The 22,397-nt window shown below is 38.9% G+C and overlaps 1 protein-coding gene and 1 long non-coding RNA gene across 2 annotated transcripts; both read right to left on the bottom strand.

Moving 5' to 3' along the window:
• Positions 1 to 518: 518 nt before the first annotated feature.
• Positions 519 to 14,309, bottom strand: CD86 (CD86 molecule). The gene is made up of 5 exons (XM_031555816.1): positions 13,407 to 14,309; positions 11,801 to 12,142; positions 8,596 to 8,907; positions 5,961 to 6,092; positions 519 to 5,181 (listed from the first exon to the last, which is right to left on the bottom strand). Exons 1-5 carry the CDS (start codon positions 13,450 to 13,452, stop codon positions 5,162 to 5,164), a joined length of 852 nt encoding a protein of 283 aa, XP_031411676.1. The 5' UTR covers positions 13,453 to 14,309; the 3' UTR covers positions 519 to 5,161.
• Positions 14,310 to 14,339: 30 nt separating this feature from the next.
• On the bottom strand, positions 14,340 to 19,464 carry LOC116217234. Its single transcript, XR_004161470.1, has 3 exons — positions 18,870 to 19,464; positions 17,345 to 17,422; positions 14,340 to 15,485 (listed from the first exon to the last, which is right to left on the bottom strand). It is a non-coding gene; the product is annotated as an uncharacterized LOC116217234 (long non-coding RNA).
• Between the last annotated feature and the right edge of the window lie 2,933 nt (positions 19,465 to 22,397).

Below are 22,397 nucleotides of genomic sequence, written 5' to 3'. Positions count from 1 at the left end.
ACATACCAATCGCAGAAACACTTGCTTTTGCAGATGTACCATAAAATTCATAACTAAGTAAGGAGGTATGGCAAGTCAAGGACTATGACAATATCTGGATTTCAGAGCTTCTTTGCAGATGCTCTCCTTGCTATTGGTACTGCTGCTGGCAGAAGAGTTCCTTTCCATTGAAGGAAGGGTCAAAGAGTTACCAGAAGCAGCAGTGCTGGCTGACATTAAGAAATCCTATAGTGAAATTAACTGAGATTTCTCTTCAGTAATGAACTAGATGATTGTAGAATCACAGGATGATTTGGATTGGAATGGACCTTAAAGGTCCCCTGGGCAGGATATTTCCCATTTGACCAGGATGCTCAAAGCCCTATTCAGCCTGGCCTTGAATGCTTCCAGAGATGGGGTTTCTACAGTTACTCTGGGCAGCCTGTCTCTGTGCCTCACCATCCTTATGGTGAAGAATTTGTTCTGATTATCTAATCTATCTTTTTTTTATTTTTTGTTTTTTATTTTAGTTTAGTTTAGTTTAGTTTAGTGTAGCTTAAAACTATTATCCTTGTAACATGTCTGTGTCTTTCTTTTGCTGCAGACCTCATATCTGAACATAGTTCTTCAAGTGGGGTCTCCTGACAGCTGAGTAGAAAGGGGGAAACAATGCATTCCATGAGAGTTTTTAGATGATAAAAAATCTGGGAGGAGTTGTGCTATCGTGCAGAGGAACCTCAACAGGCTGGAGAAATGGGCTGACAGGAAACTCATGGAGGGAAGTTTGACCTTGGAAGAAGTATCTCCACGCATAACACACAGGCTCAGACAGACCAGTTATAAAACAACTTTGCCTAAAAGGACCTGGATGTCCTTGTTGACAAGTTGAAGATGAGGCAGCAGTGCGCCCTCGTGGCAAAGAAGGCCGAGTGTTCGCACTGCATCGGAGAAAGTGTTGCCATCAGACTGTGGGAGGTGGTCTTTCCCTTCTGTTCAGCATTGGTGAGGACACTGCTGGAGTGCTGTGTATAATTTGGGGCTTTCCATTAGAAGAAATACATGGACTTAGTAGAGCCGGTCCACTGAAAGGACACTCAAATGATTAAAGGATTGAAGCATTTCAGATGAAGACAGGTTGAGAGAGATGGGATTGTTCAGGCTGGGAGAAAAGGAAGCTCGAGGAGAATCTTGTCTATGCTTAGAAATATCCAAAGGAAGGCTGTAAGAAAGGAGAGCCAGGCTCTTTTTGCTGGTGCCTGGTGACAAAACAAGAAGAAACGGAACACAGGATGTTCTGTCTGAACATCAGGAAAGTTGTTTTTTACTGCAAATGTGGCTGAGCACTGACTGGCACACGTTCCCAGAGAGGTTGTGGAGTCTCTCTACTGGGAGATAATCAAAAGCCATCTGAACATGATCCTGGGCAGACTTCTCCAGGTGATCATGCTTGATTTGGCAATCTACCAAAGGCTGTTCCAGCATCAGCTCTTCTGTGATTTTGTGTTATTTAACCAGTGAACCTAAAGCAATCTATTGCAACTTGAAGTCTAATGACAACATATTTTACCTCAGGATGCTGGTTACTAGTTTATCATACTGCTTTTCAGGAGTTCTATATTATTATACATTAAAGGAATGTTTTTAAATGGACTTCTTTCTTGCTGTGGAATGTAATGGGTGTCTCTACTCATTTGTTTGCTTGCCGTGTTTATAGAGTCACTTAATGACTTAATGCATGCTGCCAAAGAAAAAAACTGCTAAGCAGTTGAGGAGATAGCCTGGAAATCTGAATGTTGCTATGGAAGACAAAAATTCTGGCACCTCAGCTACACATTTCCTTTGCCTTACTACTGTTTTCATTACCCACAATAGCCCAGAGGATTAATGCATTTAAATAAATATGAACTCAGATTTTCTCTGAAGCTCATTGCTTTTTAACACTCTTTAGGTGCAGAAGGCATTTGGGAATGATTTTAAGAGCAAGAAAAGAGGAGGCAGTGAAACTGGTAAGGTAATAGAAGAAAGTTGGCAGCCTGCAATAGAGGGGTGGCAAGTGATTTTCTTCTTAGAGGAAGGGGGAAATAAACAACTTCACTAGTTAGGAAAAAATAAACCTAGCCCATTGAGTGACTTTTTTCTGGCTGATGATAGCTTATGGCAGTGTTAGTAGTCAGATGATAGTGGTAATTTTTTGTTTGTTTGTTTTATGTTGATTTGTTGTTGTTGTTTTCATTTTGTTTAAGTGAAATGTGTTTGAGAAGGACTCTGAGCATAGATTTCCAGATGCCTTCTTCTTGAGCTGGCTATTGTTTCTTACTATGGACAAACACAAAAGGTCAGCGATGGTTTTTACACCTTAATATATAAAGCTGACCAGCTGCACATCAAGGCTGATGAGAGTTCAGAGGCTGTGAGTGAAAGTGTATGGGGTGCTTGTGTGAATCTAGTCATTTCAAAGATGAAAGACATATGAGGCTTGTTGTTTGTAGCAATAATGTGGACTCTAGCTGTTGCTCAGACAAGACTTCCATGTTAGTGATGATTTGAGCTGAAGAATGACTTCAGTGGGAAGCGAAATGTTAGGGAGAAAAATGAATTGAATAACAGCGTGTGTTAAAAGGATCAAGAGAAACCTGCTGAGTATCTTCCTGAGTTAGTGCACCTGGCTATTTGATACAAGGTTTATTTGTGGAATCAAATAGTAAGCAAGAGTTGAGGAGATTGAAGGACCCATTGGAGATATGTTTAGCAACCTGCAGCATGGGATCAAAAGGCCAAGTTTTTAGACTGCAATTTTGTATCTTATCATTGATGTATATATGCTAGTAGGTCCGGGTTGTATGCATGCCCACAATTGTGAGTTTATATCCAGCTCTGCAAATGAACAACTGAAACACTGTTCTCTTCTTGGTCACTGCAGCAATACCTTTCTTATTAGTTGCTTCTGAGAGTGAATTCTGGGAGTATTTTCTCCCTGAGAACACTGCATGTAGGTATTCCCCAGTACATTGCTTTAACAGCAGGAGAGTAAATCACCAACACAGAAAAATATGTATGTTTTAATGTCATTAAATAACTTTGCTAGCAAATATAAAACCTTACATGAAAATAAGAGCTGTGACTTTTCATATAATTTGAATGATACTAATCTGACTAAAAATGTTTGGCTTGTTAGCATAATAGCTTAATGAACTGACTCCCAAATGGTTTTACAAACTCCAGATAACATGCAAATTCTCTTACTCAGGTGAAAATAAAGGTGAAACTGAGGTGGAGTCTAACAATTCCTAACATCACTTCACAGAAAAGAATATTTTTATCAAGTAGGAACAGTGGAGAATTTATGTCCCCAGAATGCAAAACTGAGCTGAATTTTGTCTTGAGAATGTAATGTGAATGTCCATATTATGGACAGTCAAGATCTCAAAAAAAATTTGTCTCAGATCTTCTGCATTTTTCTTGAAAGTTGTCAGTAGCACTGCAGAAAATAAAATGCAGACGTTGTTCAAGATTGAGGACTGGAACATTTTGAATGAAACAAATAACCTGTCATGAAAAGTAAAACTATATCCTGTAGTTGAGCATAGCATCATGCATGGATTGCTGTATCTTTAAATTTGGAAGCCAAATTAAGAAAGAGAGAAGACAGTCAACCAAACTGGAACATGGCCCACTTATTATTTTTTTCAGTATCTGCTTTGCTTAACTTTGTATATCTGGATTTATACACAAATGAATGATACCTCATGCTTTAATATGCTATGCCTGCATCCACCTGAAAAATCTGTAGTACAGCATCTGGTCAGTATACATAGGAAGATATTAATCTTGAATAGTTTAGAAAAAAAGTTACAATAACAAAGAATTACATTCAAAATAGTTTTTTCTTTCAGTTATTTCTAGTTTTAAATACCCTATGGAAATTTCACGGCTTTTCTCAGAAGGTGGGGCAGTGTCTTTAAGTTCCTTTTTCTACTGTGGAATGTACAAGAAAGTTGCTCGTACAAAGCCATACAAAGCTCAGAGCATTTATGTCCCATGATTAAATACCCTGACTCTGATCGTATTTCCAGCAAGGTCAATGATTCACACGTTAGGGCCCAACTCTTTCTATTTCTGAGACATTCACTTCTGCAACCCTTGCTATTCTGCTCTCTTCATTGACTCTCACTGACAGCATTTTACAGTGTCATAGAGCATAATGAAAGATACAGCAAAACAGTCACAGGTGTCAAACCTAACCATACAACTGAAGACTGCAGGATCTTGGGGAGTGCTTAGACTTTTAAACAGCTTCTCCTTATGCAGACTCTCAGGATTCTCCCAAGTCAGCCTCTGCCCTTAAAAAACCTGCCACTTAGCCAGTGATAGTAGTGCTGCTAAGTGCTTAGCTGTTTTCTGTGGCCTTGTCAAAGGTGAAGGAGTCCCAGCAAAAAGCAAAACAAAAGAAAACAATGAAAAGAAGATATTTTGTACTTATAACAGTTGGAGCAGGTGCTTGCTATGCTTCTCTGCTTATTTGTTACTGTGACAAAGTGGGAAGATTTCTGCCCTTCATATCTCGCCATCTTCCTACCAGTTGCTAAATACATGATACCTCTTTGTGTTGGAAGAAAGGTTTCCTTTTTTTTTTTTTTTGTTTTTTTTGGTGTGTGTGTTTGTGTGTGGCATGAGGATGGCAAAGTTTTCATCTCTTCTTTCCAGATTTAATGAGATCACTAAATCCAGTTCTTTATACCTAGGTAGTATCACAGAAGGTAAAACCATATTAGTCCATTCAGAAGTGAATCAAGCCACTGAGTGCAGGAATGTCCAAAGTGGCATTTTCTCTTAGTGATCAGGACTGCATAATGTAGAAGACTGAGGTGCACATTGACAATTGTTTGACCAAAAAGCCCATTAAATCAGGAGAGTTTTCCCCAAAGGGTAAAATAAACTCATAGAGACAGCTGGAGTATTGTATTTGCTACTGTTCTGTAGCAAAAATAAAAGCAAAGAACACTGGACAGTGGACTTCAGTCATCAGACGAAAATATTGCATGTTGTTCTGCAGACTGTTTGGAGAGGATTCTTGTTCTGGCACGGCATCTGAAACAATGGGACCTCAGACCTCACTATGTGCAGAAATGGTTCCCAGTCAGCAGTCTATAGCTGCTGACATCTATTTCAAGCTGGATACCTTTTAGACTGCGAGACTGACACCTGAAATAGATGAAGATGTGATTTACAGAAATATGAGAGATAGGAGCTGAAATAGTTGATGATAAATGTCCTCTTATCACAGGATTTGGAGAAAGAATGAGAAGGGCCTCAGGACCCTTGGGTGTGCAAGAAAGCAGGACTGACTCTGAGGAATTAATTCCCTTCTTAATACAAGAGGGGATAGATTATGATGTCAGCATAATCATCCTCTCAGTGCAGAATGAAGCCTGGAGTGCTGAAACCTAGTGTTGCAATAAAACAAAGAAATGGAATGCAAAGATCACTTTCTGTTTCTGTTGTAAGGATGGTTCTTCCAGTCCAGTGTTGGGCAGCCTGTGTTGGACCAATGTCCTGGGTCCTTCACCTCAGTGATGACAGAGCTGCCTGTACATAACACAGATTTTGTCTCATCCCTCTCCCAGCTGCACTTTTCTTACCAATGATAATGGACAAACAAAGATTTATATAAATCAATGATTTTAGGAACCAAATCTACCAATAAGCCATAATAAAAGATGAAGCTGCAGGACAAAATCGTAAGCTTGTGCCATGGCAGTCTAACAGAGCACAAAGAAGGAAAAATGGATTACAGGGTGAGATAGGAGAAAGGTGTTTGGATTTACTGCTGGATGGATGAGATGTTTCAGGAACTAATTTGTCCTAGGAAGTTTAAGTCCAGCGTAAAACTGTCAGCAGCTGAATGGAGGCAAAGGGTTCATTGGAAAAACAAAGCAAAGCCAGTAATTTAGGGGAGAGCTGAGTGACAAGTAATTACTTACTCTGGCTGGTAGATGAGATATTTCTGTTCTTCAGTATCAAAAAACCCAGAAGAAGTGTGATCAGTAAAATTACAGCTATAAGTGGGCCAAAGAAATTTACCTTCACTGGTTCCATTTCTTCTGCCTGTATCTCTGAATAAGAAAACAGAGAAGATGCATATAGCAAAGATTTAATTTGCTAAGAATTAGCTTAACCCATCCTAACCCAAATTCATGTAAATTAGAAGTTTATAGAAAGGCCCTAATTATCCTTTGCTTTTACAGTATTTAATAATACTAGGAAATCACTCTCCATATGTGTTCTTTGTTTGTTTGTTTGTTTGTTTGTTTGTTTTCCCCAATATCTAGCAGGTGCACCAAGGCTTAACAACCATTTCAGCAACAGTAAGGAAAAGTGCTATTTCTGATGTTTGGGTTATGTGAGAGATTGGCAGCTTGATTAAAAAAAGAGCTTATGATGCCAGTGCTAGGCTACTAGTACTCTGCTACTGAAAATTTAAATAGCCTGGGATATGTTATTATGTGGTATCTCTTGGAACTGAAGATCAAAGCTTAATGAAAAGCTCTAAGAGGTGTGAGAGAGACAGGGAATGCACGGGAGTTTCCTTCTATTTCTGGTTATTGTGCTTTTGAGGTTTTGGTTGTTAGGGATAGCAAGTGACACAGCTGCAACTGTCACTGAATAATGGTTTTTTTTCTCTAGAGTTGTTAGTTTCTTATCCACCATTACTGTTTATTAGGTGGCTACTTTTTAAAGTCAGGGATGAGAAGAACTGAATAGGGAAGAGGAGGATGCACTTCTATGGCTAATATTAGTGTTGTTTGAGCAACATGTAGAGCTTTGCAAACCTCAGAAGATTCTGTATTTAATATTATTTACAAATCCTGGAATGTGAGGACATCAAAGGTAGTTTGCCATATATAGCAGTGAGGACTTAATCCTCTAGTTAAAGTTAAGTGAAGAAAACTGATTTGTTTTTGCCAAAGATCTTCTTTGGCAAAAGTTTTTTCCATCTGGAGTAATAAGTAAGTAGTAAATGGGGAAGCCTGTAAGTAAGTAGTAAACTTTTTCTCTAATAGGCTTTCTGTGTACCAGTTCTTTTGGGTATCTTGTTCCCATCAGGTGAACTACAATTCAACACAATCTTAAAGGAGATGGGCAAGGCAAATGACTGAAGTGGGAAGCAATTCTGTTTTGATGTATTTATGCTATAGCTTATGAATAAAAATGTACAAAAAAATGTTTTCCTGTCCTAAGAAATAAATCATTTCCAGTTTTAATTTAAAGAAAGGATAATTCATATGGAACTCTGATAATATTTTTGCAATTAAATCTTTTTGGTACTCAGGCAACAAGTTCTAAACTGCTTGTCTAGAGTTGCAGCTGAAGAATTGTTGGCTATGGCACCTTCTCTTCTGAATGTCTGTGCAGTGCTTTGTTATGTAACAGACTCAGAGAACAGAATTCTTGCATGCCTCCTAATTTCTCTTACTTAGCCGTGGCCTGGTCATACATAGAGTTGTTCAGCAATAAATATGTTAATATACCTGGGAATATAGGTAATTAGGACTGAGAGATTAAATTTGCTTTCTTATTCCTCATCTCTAGGCAATTGGCTTATTTGTATTGGGGCCCAGAATCCAGGAGAATGTTACAGCATCATGATATTCATGAGGGCTCACTTTGGCATGTAGTTTTTCAGTTAGAAAAAGTAAAGTAAACTGTGAAGCACACAAAGAATATCTACACGTAGCTGACACTGTGATCATTAGGGAATATTTGGGAAGGCACAGAGCCTGAATTTCTTGCAAGAGGTGTCTGAGAAGAGGCACAATCCCAGAGAAAAAAAAATCCCCAAATGGTCATTTTGGAATGCACACTGTATTCTGCCAAATGTTGTGAAAACCACTAGGAATACTTCCAAAACCCATCAAAGTTTTGTGGCCTTTACATTTTAGTTCAGTACAGTCTATTTTACAGTTTGTGAGCCAAATTTGGTCCAAGGGACTCTTCTGTTCAGCCTTCTGCCTCTCTCTAGAAAGAGATTAGGAGCAGCAGCTCAAGAACTTATACATACAGAAAAAAAAACACGTTTGTAGTGTGAGAGTGGTCAAACACTGGAACAAGTTGTTGAATGAGGTTGTGGAGTATCCATTTAAAATTCAACTGGACAAGGCCCCAGGCTACCTATTGACTGCTTTAAGCAGCCTGATTTCCAGATGCTTCTCAAACCTCAGCAGTTCTCCGTGATCCAGCAGGCTCTATCTGAACAGCTAAATGCCACCTCCAGAGACAGGCTGAAGCCTAATCCATGCATTTAGTTTGCTTTGTTGCTGCAGCAGCATTTGGAGAATAGGTGAACAGGGCTGTGCTCTGTTCTGTGCAGCGGTAGCCTTCCTTCTCTCTGTGCTCTCCTTTCTGTAATAAGGCTTCCCTTGGAAAGACAGAAGAGGGAATTTGGTGGCCGTGATTATCAGTGAACAGGATGGCAAACATAGAAGCCCTGTAAGTTGCCCCTTCTGCTACTTAGGGTTTATTCTCTGCTTTGACTATGTTGCCACCTGTGATCATTTCTACTAAAGCATTCCCAGCTCCTACCCATGCAAAAATCAGAATGAGCAAATGAAAACTCACCTATGACTAGTGGCACTGAGATAAGGCTCCTCTGCTGCTCTCCAAGGTGAAGCAAACAGCTAATATTAGTGAGTGTATTTGTAGGAACTGGGATATTGAGCTTGCTGGTAACATTATACTGCTTTGTTACAGCATCCTGTAAGACATCCATGCGTCGTATAAGCCTATCTGTCATGTTTTCACTTGAAATTAGCCAAATCATCTGCTTGGGCTCTGGATAACCTCCGCTGGAAGAACAGGAAAGATTCAAGTTTTCACTGGGCTTTGGTTCCCCACTGTGTAGCTGTGCTATCACAGGTTGACTATAGTTGGCTGAAACAGACCAAAGGAAAAGCACCATGAGTCAGATGTACTACATTTTGTGACAGTCCCTGTCAATATTTTGAGATTTTCATGTGGAATCAAACCTAAATAGTTTTCCTAGGAAAGCAGTGTGGGTCCTAAGAAGGGTTTGTTATGTTTTTGGCTGCACACATAGACTTGCTTCTTTTTGTCTTTGAAGTGTTTCAGTGACATAGGTCATATCAGCCGGATAGTGAGGCTCTGTCTCTCTTACCTTTTCTAGACCAATTGGTACCTAATAATAAATAAACCTACTTAGCTCAACTTTTTATGTGGAAGTCTACTACAGTACAAGTTCCTTTACTCTGTGCCATTGGATCTCACTCAGTGAAAAACTTCCCTGTTGCTTTAAAAAAAGTTTCCCAAGCAAGAAATAATTGGTGAAAAAGGATTGGAGAGGACTATTCAAACATGTGATATGAAGGATAATGATAGCTTTTAATCAAAGCAAAAGAAGTTTCAGGCTCAAAACTTCATTGAAAGTACTGAAGTATGTCAGTGTTAAAGTCTTTAAGTACTAAAAACTATATGGAGAAGAGGCAAGGGGTTCTTAGAGAAATATGAGTGTAATGGAGGGTCTGATTCTTCTATATACACATTTGAAGTGTCAGATCCAGGCTCTAAGCCTAGCCCCACTGAATTTTAATCTGTAACTGAAGATAGTGTCTTCCAAATAGGCTACAGACTGAAATACCTCAAGAGACAGTAGATCCATCAAGACTTTAATATTTTTCGAGCAGTCTTATCACTCTGACTTGTTTTGTTTCTGCATCCTGAAATGACTGCGTGGCTTACTTCTCATCTATTTCTAATGGTTATTATATCTTCACTGAATTAATTAGCCTTTCTAATTATCCAATATTGTATGTGTATTTTGGGTAGCCACTCTCTGAAAACAAGAGTCTCCTCAGTTTTCTTTGTTAGAAGGTAATCAGATCAATCATTTAACATCTCTAATTGAACTGTATTTTTTTCCAGCCCTCAGATAACTTTAGAAGAGATTTTATTCATGCTTTTAGGTTTTTCAACAATCCCTCTAAAATGAGGACAGATACTGTAGTATATATTCTGGCACCAGTTTCACCACCAACAGCAACAGCAGATGTTTTGAAATAGCTTTCCTTGTCTCATCTGCTTCCCTTATGGATCCATCTTAAGTAAGCACTAGAGATGTACTATAACAAAAACATCAGAATTTCCAGTTAAGCAGCTTCTCATCATGATCTCTACCTGTCTGTTTTACAAGACAAAACTTTTCATTGTGAAGCCCTCTCTTTCTGGAGAATGATCTGTGTTCATTGTTCTTACATAAATAATCTTGTCTGTAAACAATACATACACTATATATCCATCTATCTGTATCTTGTCCTGTATATATATATACACATAAATAACATACCTAAGTTATGTTAGAAGATACTTAGGTATTTTGGAATAGATTTGGTCACCAAGAGATAGTTTTGTTTGACTGATCTTTTGCTCTTGTATTACACTCAAACTTTCTTAAGTCCACTTTAAGTGTGAAACTTCATACTACAAAAATAGCCTTTCACATATTCTACAAGATTCTACCTAAGAAACAAGCAGGGATACACTTCAACATTTGTATTTTTCTAATTATTTTTATTTTAATTAATCCCTATACTCTGCCTTCTTTTGGGAATTTACTGAAGAGAAAGACATTCGAAAGAAACAAAGAAGCAAATAATTTTAAACAGGCTTCCTATATAGAAGGTTTGGGAGAGTTTTAATGTGTATGTTTGAGACTTCTATAACATGTTAAATTAATTGAGGACTTGCTATTGAGTGCAAATTGTGAGTCTCTAAGGTCTGAAACTCCTGAAAATAATATTCATCGTATAAATTCTGTGAGAATTAGAATTAACAACCTACGTTTCCTATTTGCTTGTGGATCAAGGGAACACTTGCTGGTAGTACAATGCTAAAAAGTCTCAGGCATCCTGGTGATCTTTCTGGCTGCTGTTGCACATGGCCTATATTCTTTTGAAGCCTGAGAATACCAGTAGAAATCAGAAGCTGCTGTTATTAATGATTACCACTGTCCAATAGAAGAGAGAACATACAGATGAAGGTTACAAAGAAAATAATATCAAATAGAAAAACATTATATAAAGATGCAATTCCTAAAAATCTGAAAAAATACTAGGAAAAGATTACTTCCTCACTGAACCCTACTCGCCTGTAGTCTGTCCTTGCCTCTGATAATGTGCCAGAAATCAAGCTGAGTCTGATCAATGCCTGCATTTTTTCTGCAGAGATATTTTCAGTCCTTCCATAACTGAGCATATGATGTTCTACTCCTCCACATATTAGCTGCTCTTTTCTACATTTTCCCTATGATTTATATGATCATAAAATAGTGGAATATTTGCAGAAATCTTTTTATGTTTCAACTGTAATTTACCACCAACATTCTCAATGCAATTGCTTTTAATAGAAGGCAGTGCTTCAGATGCAAATAAAACTTGTATTTTCTGGAGTCCTAGAAGCCATAAAACTTGCAGGGAGCAAGATGAGGAAGGCAGGGTGGTTTTCACTATAGACTGTGACAGGGTGGGAGATAGGAATGTGTAATATTGAACAAATTATTTCCTCATTTTTTCTACTTCCAAATTCACAATGAGAATTTTCTGAGAAAGAGAAAGAATCTGAGAAGAAACACTTTTATCCACTTTAAAAATTCTCTCCACTTCAGCTAAATCCCCAGTGGCATGGGAATAGTCCATGTTTGAACTAAACAAAGTGACAGAAACCTAAAAATAAAATAAAACAAACAAACAAACAAGCTCATAAAACAACAACAAAAAACCAAACCAGATGACAATTAGCAGAAATTACTTACCAGTGATGTGCAGTAAGCACTCCGATTCGTGTATGATCTTTTTTGGTCCCTTGTCCATGTGCATAATAATACATTTATACTGCCCCTCATCCACAATCCTTACATTTAACAATTGCAAGGTCCATTTGTCCATATCCATCTTGGTCCGATTTATGTACTTAGGACTAAGGTGATCATGTATTTCCTGGCCAAGGAAAACTTCATGTACCACTTCGCCCGTATCTTTTTGCCAAAAAACTATTATATTCTTTATGTCAGTTTTCTGAGAGTTTGGGAAATAGCAAGATAGGTATGCAGTGTGATTGAGAAATGACTTCACATGATGCACATTGGCAGCGATACCTTAAATAAATTAAAAAAAAGAGAAGAAATTAAGATTTCCATCAGCTGCAAAAGAATACCAAACACGTGCGGGGGCAACACTTAGTGAGAGTAGCATAAACCCACTAGCATTTAGACAAATTCTCCCACTAGCTATGAGAAGATACATACTTCTTCACACCGATGCACTTAGTCTTGTGGCATTCAGGTCATAAATCCGTTTCTTATTTTCCTTCCTATTTTTCACTTTCCAAGGCACTCAGAGCCAGGGAGAGTCTGTATTCTGGAAGATTTAGCTTCAGGCAAAAGTCACAGCTCAACACTGTTCTCAAATGTGTATGCATTTCTGTATATATGGTTCTGTCGTGTATGAGGCAACTGCATAATTTGTTTTTCAAAACTTGAGTTCATTCTCTTCAGGAAACAACACAGCGCTGCAGTTTTGAAGACAATGTAAATGCAGCATGTGTGGTAAATGTTGGTGTCTAGGGAATATATGGCCAGGAGGTCAGAAACAGGAAAAGCTTTCTGTTTCACTGAAGAACTAATCTAAGTTTAATGACAAATTAAATGTCAGATTTAACTGTTCTGTAATTAATCTAGAGTTTAATGGCAAATTAAATGTCAGATTTAACAGTCCTGTTGCTGAACTTGTTAACAGAAATAGTCAATAAACACGATTATGCTTTCATGCATCAAAATAATGGACTACATACAGGATGATTATTTTCCTACTTTCATCACAACCTATATCCACTGATATGATTGAGTAAAGATGGGCTGGGAGAATAGTCTTTTCTTGTCATGAGAAATGCAGACCTTGTTCTAGCAGATACAAACACATTTGCTGTGTTCAGAAGATTCACTGTTTCTCTCCTGAATCAAAGTTTTGACTGATTTTCTGGAGCACAAGACAGCAGTGATCTTCATAGCTGACTAAAACTCCATTTATTCCTTATCAAGCAGTCAGTCTTTAGTTCAATATTGCTTATATACAGAGGGGATATGCACATGTTCTCAAAAATAGATTTAAATTGAAAATTTAAGAGCAACATGAAGAACGTGTAATGTAAAGATATAAAACTGAAGAAAGTACTTTCTACATTTTTTTATAGAGTCCCTGCTCACAGTTTAAATATATATCACACAGATTATATGATTTTGATTTTACAACTGAAATTGCTAATTACTACTAAAGAAGGAGCATCAAAGTAAATGTAAATGTATCACATAGCAGGACACAAATAATCTAAATATTTTTTACAATTAAAAATCTGCTTCTTACCTGGGAGAAGTATTATGGCAAAAAGAAAGGATATGCAGACCTCCATGATGCTGTAAGAAGGAAAAATTAAAGAAGTATTTTAGAGGTTGAAAACACTGCAGTGCCTTCTCCAGTGCTCCCCAAGTAGCAGTAAAACAGGAAGAAGTTTCAAGAGAGATTTTTGAGAAAGTTAATCTCACATGTCCTTTCAACTAATGGAAATGCTTCTCTGCGCTTTAACAGCCATTAGCAACCAGAAGCATGCTATGACAGACCTCTGTTTTACAGTGACTGTGGTTAGGTTCAAGATAACTGGGTATGCCATGGGAGAGGCACAGAGTTTATGGACTGCAAAGAGCCAGAGTGCCCAGAACAACTGGCACAGAGGAGAGAAGAATGGGGAGCATGCCTGCCCTTAGCTGAACATAGAAGGAGAAGGGGAATTGAAAGCAGAGGAAGAGGAGAGGGTGACACAGGAGAAGTAGGTGGTGGAGACAGGCAGCTCAATGATGTCAACTACCAGAAGCGATGAAATGGGTAACCTTCCATTGTGTAACAGGAACCTTTCCTTCACTGTAATGAAAGACAACTGAAATCAATCCTATGGGGTTTAAAGAGTTGAGGCTACGTGTCACAAGGTTTGGTCAAGAAAAAAAAGTATTTAAAAAAAAAGCCCTTTGACTCATAAGCAGAATACTTCTGTGGCTGATTTCACATAGTGAACCTATATAATCTTGTTCAACAGTCAAAGCCCTTTCTCCAAGTATTTCTTATTTATACGTGAGAAAACTGCTCCTGCCTCTACTGGCTTACAGCTGATGGATAGCAGTGCCTTTGTGTTTTTTCTGTGCTATTTCCACATATCTGGGAGAAGCCTTCACACCATGCCATCCAAGGTGCTCCACTCTCCTTTCTGAATTATTCCAAAGAAGGCTCTTTTTTAGTGGAGAAGGTGTAAAAACTCTTCAGCTCTCACATGAAAAAAGAAGTGTGATTGCTGTCTTTTGGTTTCCCCTTTTTTTTGCCATGTTTTATTTTAAGCTTGTACACTTTGATCTTTTTTACCACAGATTTCTGGGAGCAAGTGTATTTTTCTGTTTAACACAGAATTTCCCTCAGTCAGCTGTTGTGCTTTCTGTGTGTGTACTGCAAAATACAAAACCATATTTTTTCCAGATTCAGCCTTTTCTTAGGAAAGAGGAGAGAGATGCGCCAGAGAATACCGATAACATTCTTTGTGATCAGTGAGATATCACCAAAGTCATAGCAGAAGAGAGGGTGCTTGTGCAGGATCCATTGCTATAAGCAGAGATCATTCTCCTTCTGCTCCATGAACCACAGCACAAACCACCCTGCTATGGGTGAACGTTTATCTCGGCTGGGCCCCACTTAGTTGAACCACACAACTAATTGTCTAAATAAAATTGCCTATGCCAACTTGCCTGTGCCTATGCCACAGAAACCTGCAGGAGCTCTTTCTCATCAGTCATGTTTTTCTCGTGTGAATAAGAATTTTTGCTTCTAGTCAAACAAAGGAAAATAACCAACACAATAAGCCTGGCTTTTGGATCTAGTGAAGGTTTAGAAGAAGAGAACTAGAAACAGTTTAGCAACTGGAAATATAAATGACTGTTCTGCTATAACAAGGCATGTTTTGCAATGACATTCTCATAGGAGCAAAGACCAAAACTGGAAATGAAAATAAGAGAGAAAAACAAAACTCAAGGGAAAAAAAAAATGCACACACACAAAAACCCACAACAGATAACACTTTCTCCATGCCTTTCTTTATGGGTTAGCTTTGGAGCTGAAGATAAAAGTCTCAAAGGTCCCACAGATTTTCCTGGCTGCTGTCTTCCAGATGGTGGTTACAGGACTGCCTGCGTGTTGAGGGCTCCAAGATCCTTCAGGATTTCCACGCGTCCTGGAGAGGGAGATCACAGTGTGACTTCTGTTGCTCTTAGATGAGCTGCTTCAGAGGCAGTTGCTGAACCATGATGTGGGTCAGTAAACTGCAGTGTTGTGAGAAAACTCTCTTTCTTTATTTAAAGGATGTCCTTAATCAGCTGATGCAAGTTCTTTCAGGCACGGTCCAGAAGGCTGAGAAGAGAAAAGGCAATCAAACACTCTGCGTTGGCTACTTACACAATTTCTCAGACATTTACAATATAAATTCTGTGCGCAATTCTTTTTTATAACTGCAGGCCACTGAAAGAATGATTATATCCCAGAATTTTTAAGGAGTCAAAATGGTCCAGGTAAGATGGTGCACTACTGGCAAATGATGGGGAACAATCTGCTCCTTGCAATGGCCCCATGCACGAGCCCTCTCCTCCAGTGCAGAGCATTGTGGCTCTCTGTATCTTCATGGTTTTCCAATCACTTGCTGGCTGCATCCAATGGAAGAGGCACCTTTTCAAGATGCCAGTGACAACGGATGAGATAGGAGTCCTTTGAAGATCCATAGATTAAAAACTTTCTCTGACATTCAGAGTTGTGTTTGTCTTCAGGGAGATAAACATCTTTCCTTGCTAACTAAGGACTAGATAAAGGCACTATGTGGCAAGTGTCTTTCTTGTTTTTTGAAGCTTGGTCATTTATTACTGCCAGTGCCCTTATGACTCAGGATTACAAATCAGATGTAGATGTCAGAGATTAGAAATGAAGAAATATTTTAATTGAAATTATGTCAGTATGCGGCTAGTAGTTCTGTAGCCTTTGTTTACTGGAAAGAGAAGAAACCATGTGAGCGTATGTAATTCAGTGGCCCTATTCATGGCTGCTTTTATTTGACCCAAAGCAGTTTGAGAGAAGTCATTTTGCTGCACACAAGGGAATGCCCTACCTGAAGAACTCTAAGATAGATGTCTGATACCTGCCCTTTTTACTTTTTGAGGATGATTGCCAGAAAGCCCTCTGGAATTCATTTTAAATTGGCTTGTGCTTTCTGTTTCTTGTCAGTCAAAATTCAACATATATCTGCACAGCAAAGCCTGAAGATCTGTGAATAAAAAAGAGCTTTATATCATTTTTTTTCCCCCTTGGTTTTCATTTGCTCTCTTTTTACCGCATTTTCACTGTTGGATGTATTCACTGCCTTTTGAAAGACACATATTATCAAATATGTGGTCTTTGACTCATACGCTCCTTCAGTTCCTTTCAAAATGTACTTTTCAAGTGTATTTAAGAACATATAGCTGGTTTATTTTATTACATCAGGTACATATTTTCTATGGGAAGACTCTCCTTCCCTTTTATTTTGCCATGCTCTCAAAATATAACTGATTACTAAACTAGCAACCTACTCTTTTGACTTCTCTTGAGTAGGGAATTTTTCTAAAATTTCCATGCCATGCAACACTGGGTAGCTCCATGAGCTATTGTGAGCCTCCTGGAGACAGGACATCAGTGATTAAGACTCAGTCTTCTCTTTTGTTGCAAACACAGGTCAATCTGAGCAAGTGTAATCAAAGTAAAGAACAACTTAAGGAAATTCCCTTAATATAACAAGGTCTGAGAATGGTAGGATTCCCTCCACCCAAATGCTTAGCCATACAACGTAAGTATCCAACAATGGACTATTTTCAAAACATACCATTATCCAGTCAACTTGTGTTTTCTATGTGTTTTTCCAGCAAGAAAATGGCAATGTTGCAATCAATTGTTGCAACTTTTTTTTTTCCAGTTCATTCTCTTTTAGAACATTCTTTTACTCTAAGTTAAATTTGGTTTATTATGTTGTTGTTACATTTGTAATAAGTCTGTATGCGTAATTCTGAATTTCTTAATGCATTTTGTTTTCCTTCCCACTATTCCCTCTTCCACTAAGATCCTTTTGTTATCTATGAGATCTTCAGGAGACCTCTGACTTTTTCTATGATTCTAAGATCATTGTGTTCTAACACACAGAATCTAGTTTTCTAATAAAAATTAAATAACACCAATTATTTAAACAATACCTTTGGTCCAAAGATCATGAAGCATTCCACTGCCTCTGCAAGCAAAATTCTTCCTCCACAATCAAAGGGAATGTATCTCTGAAAGAGACCACAGCAGCTGCCTAACAATGCACTGTCCCACGGCACAAGTCTCAGGACACGAACAAGTACTCTACCTAGCTGAAACTGCAGGGGGAATTTAGAGAGAAAAAGCATCATCAACCAGAATGAGACACTCATTGGGATTAACTGTGAGTTCCACCTACAGGACAGGTCAGGTCAATGTACTTGGTATGCCTTGTCACGGAATCGACAAATTAGTTGAACCATCTCTTCTACATGACAGATAACCTCATCAGGAGACATCTGCTCTCCTTTCCCAGCCTCTGCACTTGCCTTGATTTTAGTCAAGCAAAATTCTCAGCTGGGAAACCGCGAATGCCTGATTCACTTATCAATAGTTCACGCTGTGAGGGAATTGAAATGCTCACTACCAGGCTGTCCTTCTTCTGAGACTGACTTCTGCAGAAGTCACTTTGCCTGGAGATTGTAAATTAATGGATGGTATTGAAGCCAAAGCTCACCCCAGGGCTACGCAACACATTACACAGACAACCTCAAATGGCAGTTTTCTGAGTGCTTTGGATGGGAATATACATACCATACATGAAAGAATGAATTTACAATTTATTCCTAACCCATACTCAAATACACCCAAAAAGGATTTAGCTGCAATACAACGTACGTTTGGTCCTCAAGTATTATATGCTTGATTTTCAATAGGTGTCTTTAAAAAACAGAGCTAGACATATGATGCAAACTTCATTCCTCTTCTTAAATAGGGGCATCGCTAATCAGAAGCTACATTTTTCTTCCTGCAGTAGATCTCAATTATTAAATGAAGATGTTATATTCAGAAGTGGAGTTAGATAAGCCAAGCTGTGCTGCTCCCAGTTTTAGAGCAGAAATCACTCCGGGGACATATTCTTATTTTCTCACAGTGTTTCTCACCACACATTAAATGATTTATAAAGTTAAAGGAAGAGGTTTTGCCTTTTGGTTTTGAATTCTCCCCCAAACACCAGCATTACAGTAGATGAGAAGAAAGTACCCAATTCTCCTGCCTACTGGTATAAATTAGAGATTGCCATTTTTATGATACACACAATCAGAAAAAGCCTTGCAGATCCACATTATTTTTTTCTTTCTTAGCTTTTGATTATAAATGCCCTGCTTTAGGAATTAAAGCAATTGTGCTAGTGCTATCATAGGCAATCCCTCATTCTGTTTTAAACTGATCATCTTGCTCCAGGGAATAAAGGATGTGTGTGTGAAGCTGCAATGATTAGCAACTGTAATTCAAATGAAATAGAGAGCAGCTGTGGAGCTACTTTCCTAATAGCAATTACATTTTTACAAGTGTGTGCTTCTGTATATTAGTAGGAGCTTTACAAAGGCTTGTCTCAGTAACTGCTCAAATCATTATCACATGACTAAAAGAGCCAACACAATTAATTGAAAGCATTATCACAATACTAGGGAGTACCTAATTTCTTTCTTCAGGCTTCCTGTCTCAAAGGCAGCAAAATACTCCAGCACGGATCTTGATGATATAAATGTTCATTCTTTCCTCTGTTCTCCACTACATGCTGAAAGACTTGGATGGAAAAAATCAACACTGCCCTCTTGCAAATGCACATATGCAGCTTTTGCCCCAAAGGTTCCTCTTTTAAAGTTGAAATTCCCCTTGTTACTTTTATTTCTCATAAGCGTCGGTATTACTCACGGTATCCTTGAACTCCTGTGTAGCCCCAGTCTTCAAGAGAACTGTTGCTTGGATTTTGCTCGTAGGAAAAAGCCCTTTGATTGTAGGAAATAACCGTTTTTTCGTTTTGTTTGTTTGTTTGATTTTTAACTAAGGCTTGATTGTTAAAGCTGGCAAGTTCTACTCAATTCCGTTTGCCTAACTAGGTCTTATATTAGTAGAAGAGGAAATAGTTTTGTTGGCAAAGACTGACCTTTCTCCAGTGAGATTAAACAAAACTGTCCTTCCCTAATTCTCAGCTGCTGAAAGTTACCAAGTTAGTTCAAGATCTGATGTAATGAAAACAAGAGCTGAATGGATTGTTACACAAGAATGATGATTTTGAGATTGATTCCATAACAATTATGGGAAATAAGAGAAATCTGTGGCCAACCATCTACCACAAATTCCATACTTGCCATGTTGTGTTTGACTTTTCTGTATGATAAAGAAGTTGTGCTTATTTGACTATTTTTACATATAATTCTTTGATAAAATGATAACTTATTTCCTCTGTATGCCAGCTTAGTAGAAATTGTAACTTCATTATCCGTTAAGATTTGCTTTAAGTTTGCTTACGAGCATGCAACAAGCCTCATAATAGCCCAGTTTAATGATAGCAGTTGTGCTTGCCAGACGTAGATCAAACATTATTCATATCTGAGTCTCTTGTCTCTGAATCACAATTTACAGATGGCGTTCAGAAAGGAGCTGTGTGGGGAAAAAAATTCATCCTAAATCTATTACCTATTGAATTTTATTGGAAAATAATTTGAAATCAGATTCTATGCACACGTTTTCCTTGTCTGGGATAGACTACTAAACAGCTGTGATTAGAAATAGAGAAGTAAGCTGCTGTGAGTGAAAAAGGGGAAGGTTTTCCGGTCTGTAGTGATCAGAGAGCTATAATTTGCTTTTAACTGAAGTTTTCAGTGAAAGCAGCCAAAAGAATAATTTCTTCAACTAGATTGATTAAAAACTAATGGAATCTAAATTAAGTGTTTTCCAAACAAGTTCAGCAAAATCTAAAACCTGAGAGCATTTACATGGTTTGACTTTTTTACTTGCTTGCAACTCAGTGTTGTGGTTAGCAAGAAAAGCAAGCAGAAGTGATTGAGCGTCTTCTTCCCACTGTAAGATTTCATCAAGAGTAATGATGGAATATGCCTCAATGTTGTGCCGGAGATAATAAAATTTTAAATTCTACATATGCTTTGTCTTCCTGCCTTCAAAGTCTTACCATTTATACTGAATTTCACATGAGTGTATTGAGTTCAGTTTTCAGATGAGCCAGTCGCTGGCCAGTGAGCCTGGCTGCAGTGGATGAAGAGGTCGAGCCCTTTGTGTGACTCTGAGGAATGTCTAATGTGAAGTGTTTTTTTCCTTGCTCATGGTGGAAATTTGGCTAAACATTAATAGATTATCCTTATCTAAAATGTTATTGACATAACAAATCATAGAATATCCCAAGTTGGAAAGGCCTCATAAGGAATATCAAGTACAACTCCTGACTTCACACAGCATCACCTACAATCAAACCCTATGTCTGAGAGTGTTGTCCAAATAGCTCTTATCTCTGGCAGCTTAAGACCATTACTAGGTCTTACTGGGCATCCTCTTCCAGGGTTGCACGAACCTCTGGTGAAGAACCTTCTCCTAACTCCCAACCAGCTCACCCCTGACACAGCTCCATGTGGTTCCCTCGGGCCCTGTCGCTGTCACACAGAGCAGAGCTCAGTGCTCACAGTGCCCCTCCACTCCCTGTGAGGAGCTGCAGCCACCATCAGGCCTTCCCTCAGCTCCTCAGCTCTGGGCTGAGCACACCATGGGACCTCAGCTGCTCCTCACACACCTTGCTCTCTAGACCCTTCACCATCTTTGTAGACCTCCTTTTGACACTCTAATATTTTATTTCCTTTTGGTAGTGTGGCTCCCAAAACTACGCACAGTGTTCAAGGTAGGGTTGCACCAGTGCAGTGTACAGTAGGAAAACCACTTCCCTCACTCAGCTGGCACCTCAAGATACAGCTGGTCTTCCTGGCGTCTGGGCACATCGTTACTTGTGTTCAACTCCCATTAACCAGAACACCCTTTCTGTAGGGCCGCTCTCCAAACTCTTGTCCTCCAGCCTGTATGTATAGCCAAGGGTTGCCCATTCCCAGGTGCAGAATCTAGCACTTGCTCTTGTTAAACTTCATGTGGTTGGTGATTGCCCAGTTCTCTAATTGCAGGTCTCTTTTGCAAGGCCTCTCCACCCTGATGAACTCAACAGCCCCTCCAATTTATTAGTCTCAGCAAACCAGGTCAAAAGACCTTTTTAGTCCTACATCCAAATCATTTATGAAAACGTTAAAGAGAACTGGCCCCAAAAAGGGCCCTGGGGAACCCTGCTAGGCTGATGTAATCCCACTTACTATAACCCTTTGGGCCTAACTTATCAGCCAATTGGTCACCCATCACATTATGTTTTTGTCAAGCCATATGGCAGACATTTTGTCCAGAAGGATACTGTGAGAAACGGTGTTGAAAGCTTTATTGAAATCTAAAAAGATAACATCAGTTGTCTTCCCTTGGTCAAGTAGACGGCTGATCTTGTCACAAAAGGAAATTAAGTTAGTTAAACAGGATCTTCCCTTCATGAACCCGTAGTGACTGTGACCAATGACCACATCATACTTCCGATGTTTTTCAGTAACTCCCAGCATAGTTTTCTCCATAATTTTACCAGGCACTGAATTCAGACTGATAAGCCTGTAATTTCTAGACTCTTCATCATAGGACGGGTGGCCAGCAGGGCAAAGGAGATGGTTCTCTCTCTTTACTCTGCCCTCATAAGGCCACATCTGGACTACTGCATGCAGGCCTGGGGCCCCCAACGCAATGAAACTGTGGAGCTTTTGAAGATGGTCTAGAAGATGGCTCTGAAGATGATTAGAGGGCTGGAGCACCTCTTCTATGAAGACAGACTGAAAGAGCTGGGCTTGTTCAGCCTGGAAAAGGATGCGGAAACACCTCATTACAGCCTTCTAGTATTTAAAGGAAGATTATGAACAGGAGGAAAATCAACTTTTTACAGAGGTAGGTAGTGATAGAACAAGGGGGAATGGTTTTAAACTAAAGGAAGGAAGATTTAGATTAGATGTAAGGGGGAAGTTTTTCACTGAGAGGGTGGTGAAGCCCTTGCACAGGCTGCCTAGAGAGATTGTGGATGCTTGTCAGCTTTCCCAGCCAAGCTTGCTGACACCTGGATCCTGCTGCCCTGCTCAATTT

Source organism: Meleagris gallopavo, chromosome 1, assembly GCF_000146605.3.
Source record: "Meleagris gallopavo isolate NT-WF06-2002-E0010 breed Aviagen turkey brand Nicholas breeding stock chromosome 1, Turkey_5.1, whole genome shotgun sequence".
Lineage (NCBI taxonomy): Eukaryota > Metazoa > Chordata > Aves > Galliformes > Phasianidae > Meleagris > Meleagris gallopavo.
The sequence above is the reverse complement of the archived record's forward strand: the minus strand, read 5'-3'. Positions and strand labels throughout refer to the sequence as shown.

Coding starts and splice junctions, on each gene's coding strand:
- CD86 (XM_031555816.1), bottom strand. CDS start 13,452: ATGGAGGTCTGCATATCCTTTCTTTTTGCCATAATACTTCTCCCAG. Junction 12,143..13,406: donor TGCCATAATACTTCTCCCAG/GTAAGAAGCAGA, acceptor AATTTATTTAAG/GTATCGCTGCCAATGTGCAT. Junction 5,182..5,960: donor TATCTCATCTACCAGCCAGA/GTAAGTAATTAC, acceptor CATCTATTTCAG/GTGTCAGTCTCGCAGTCTAA.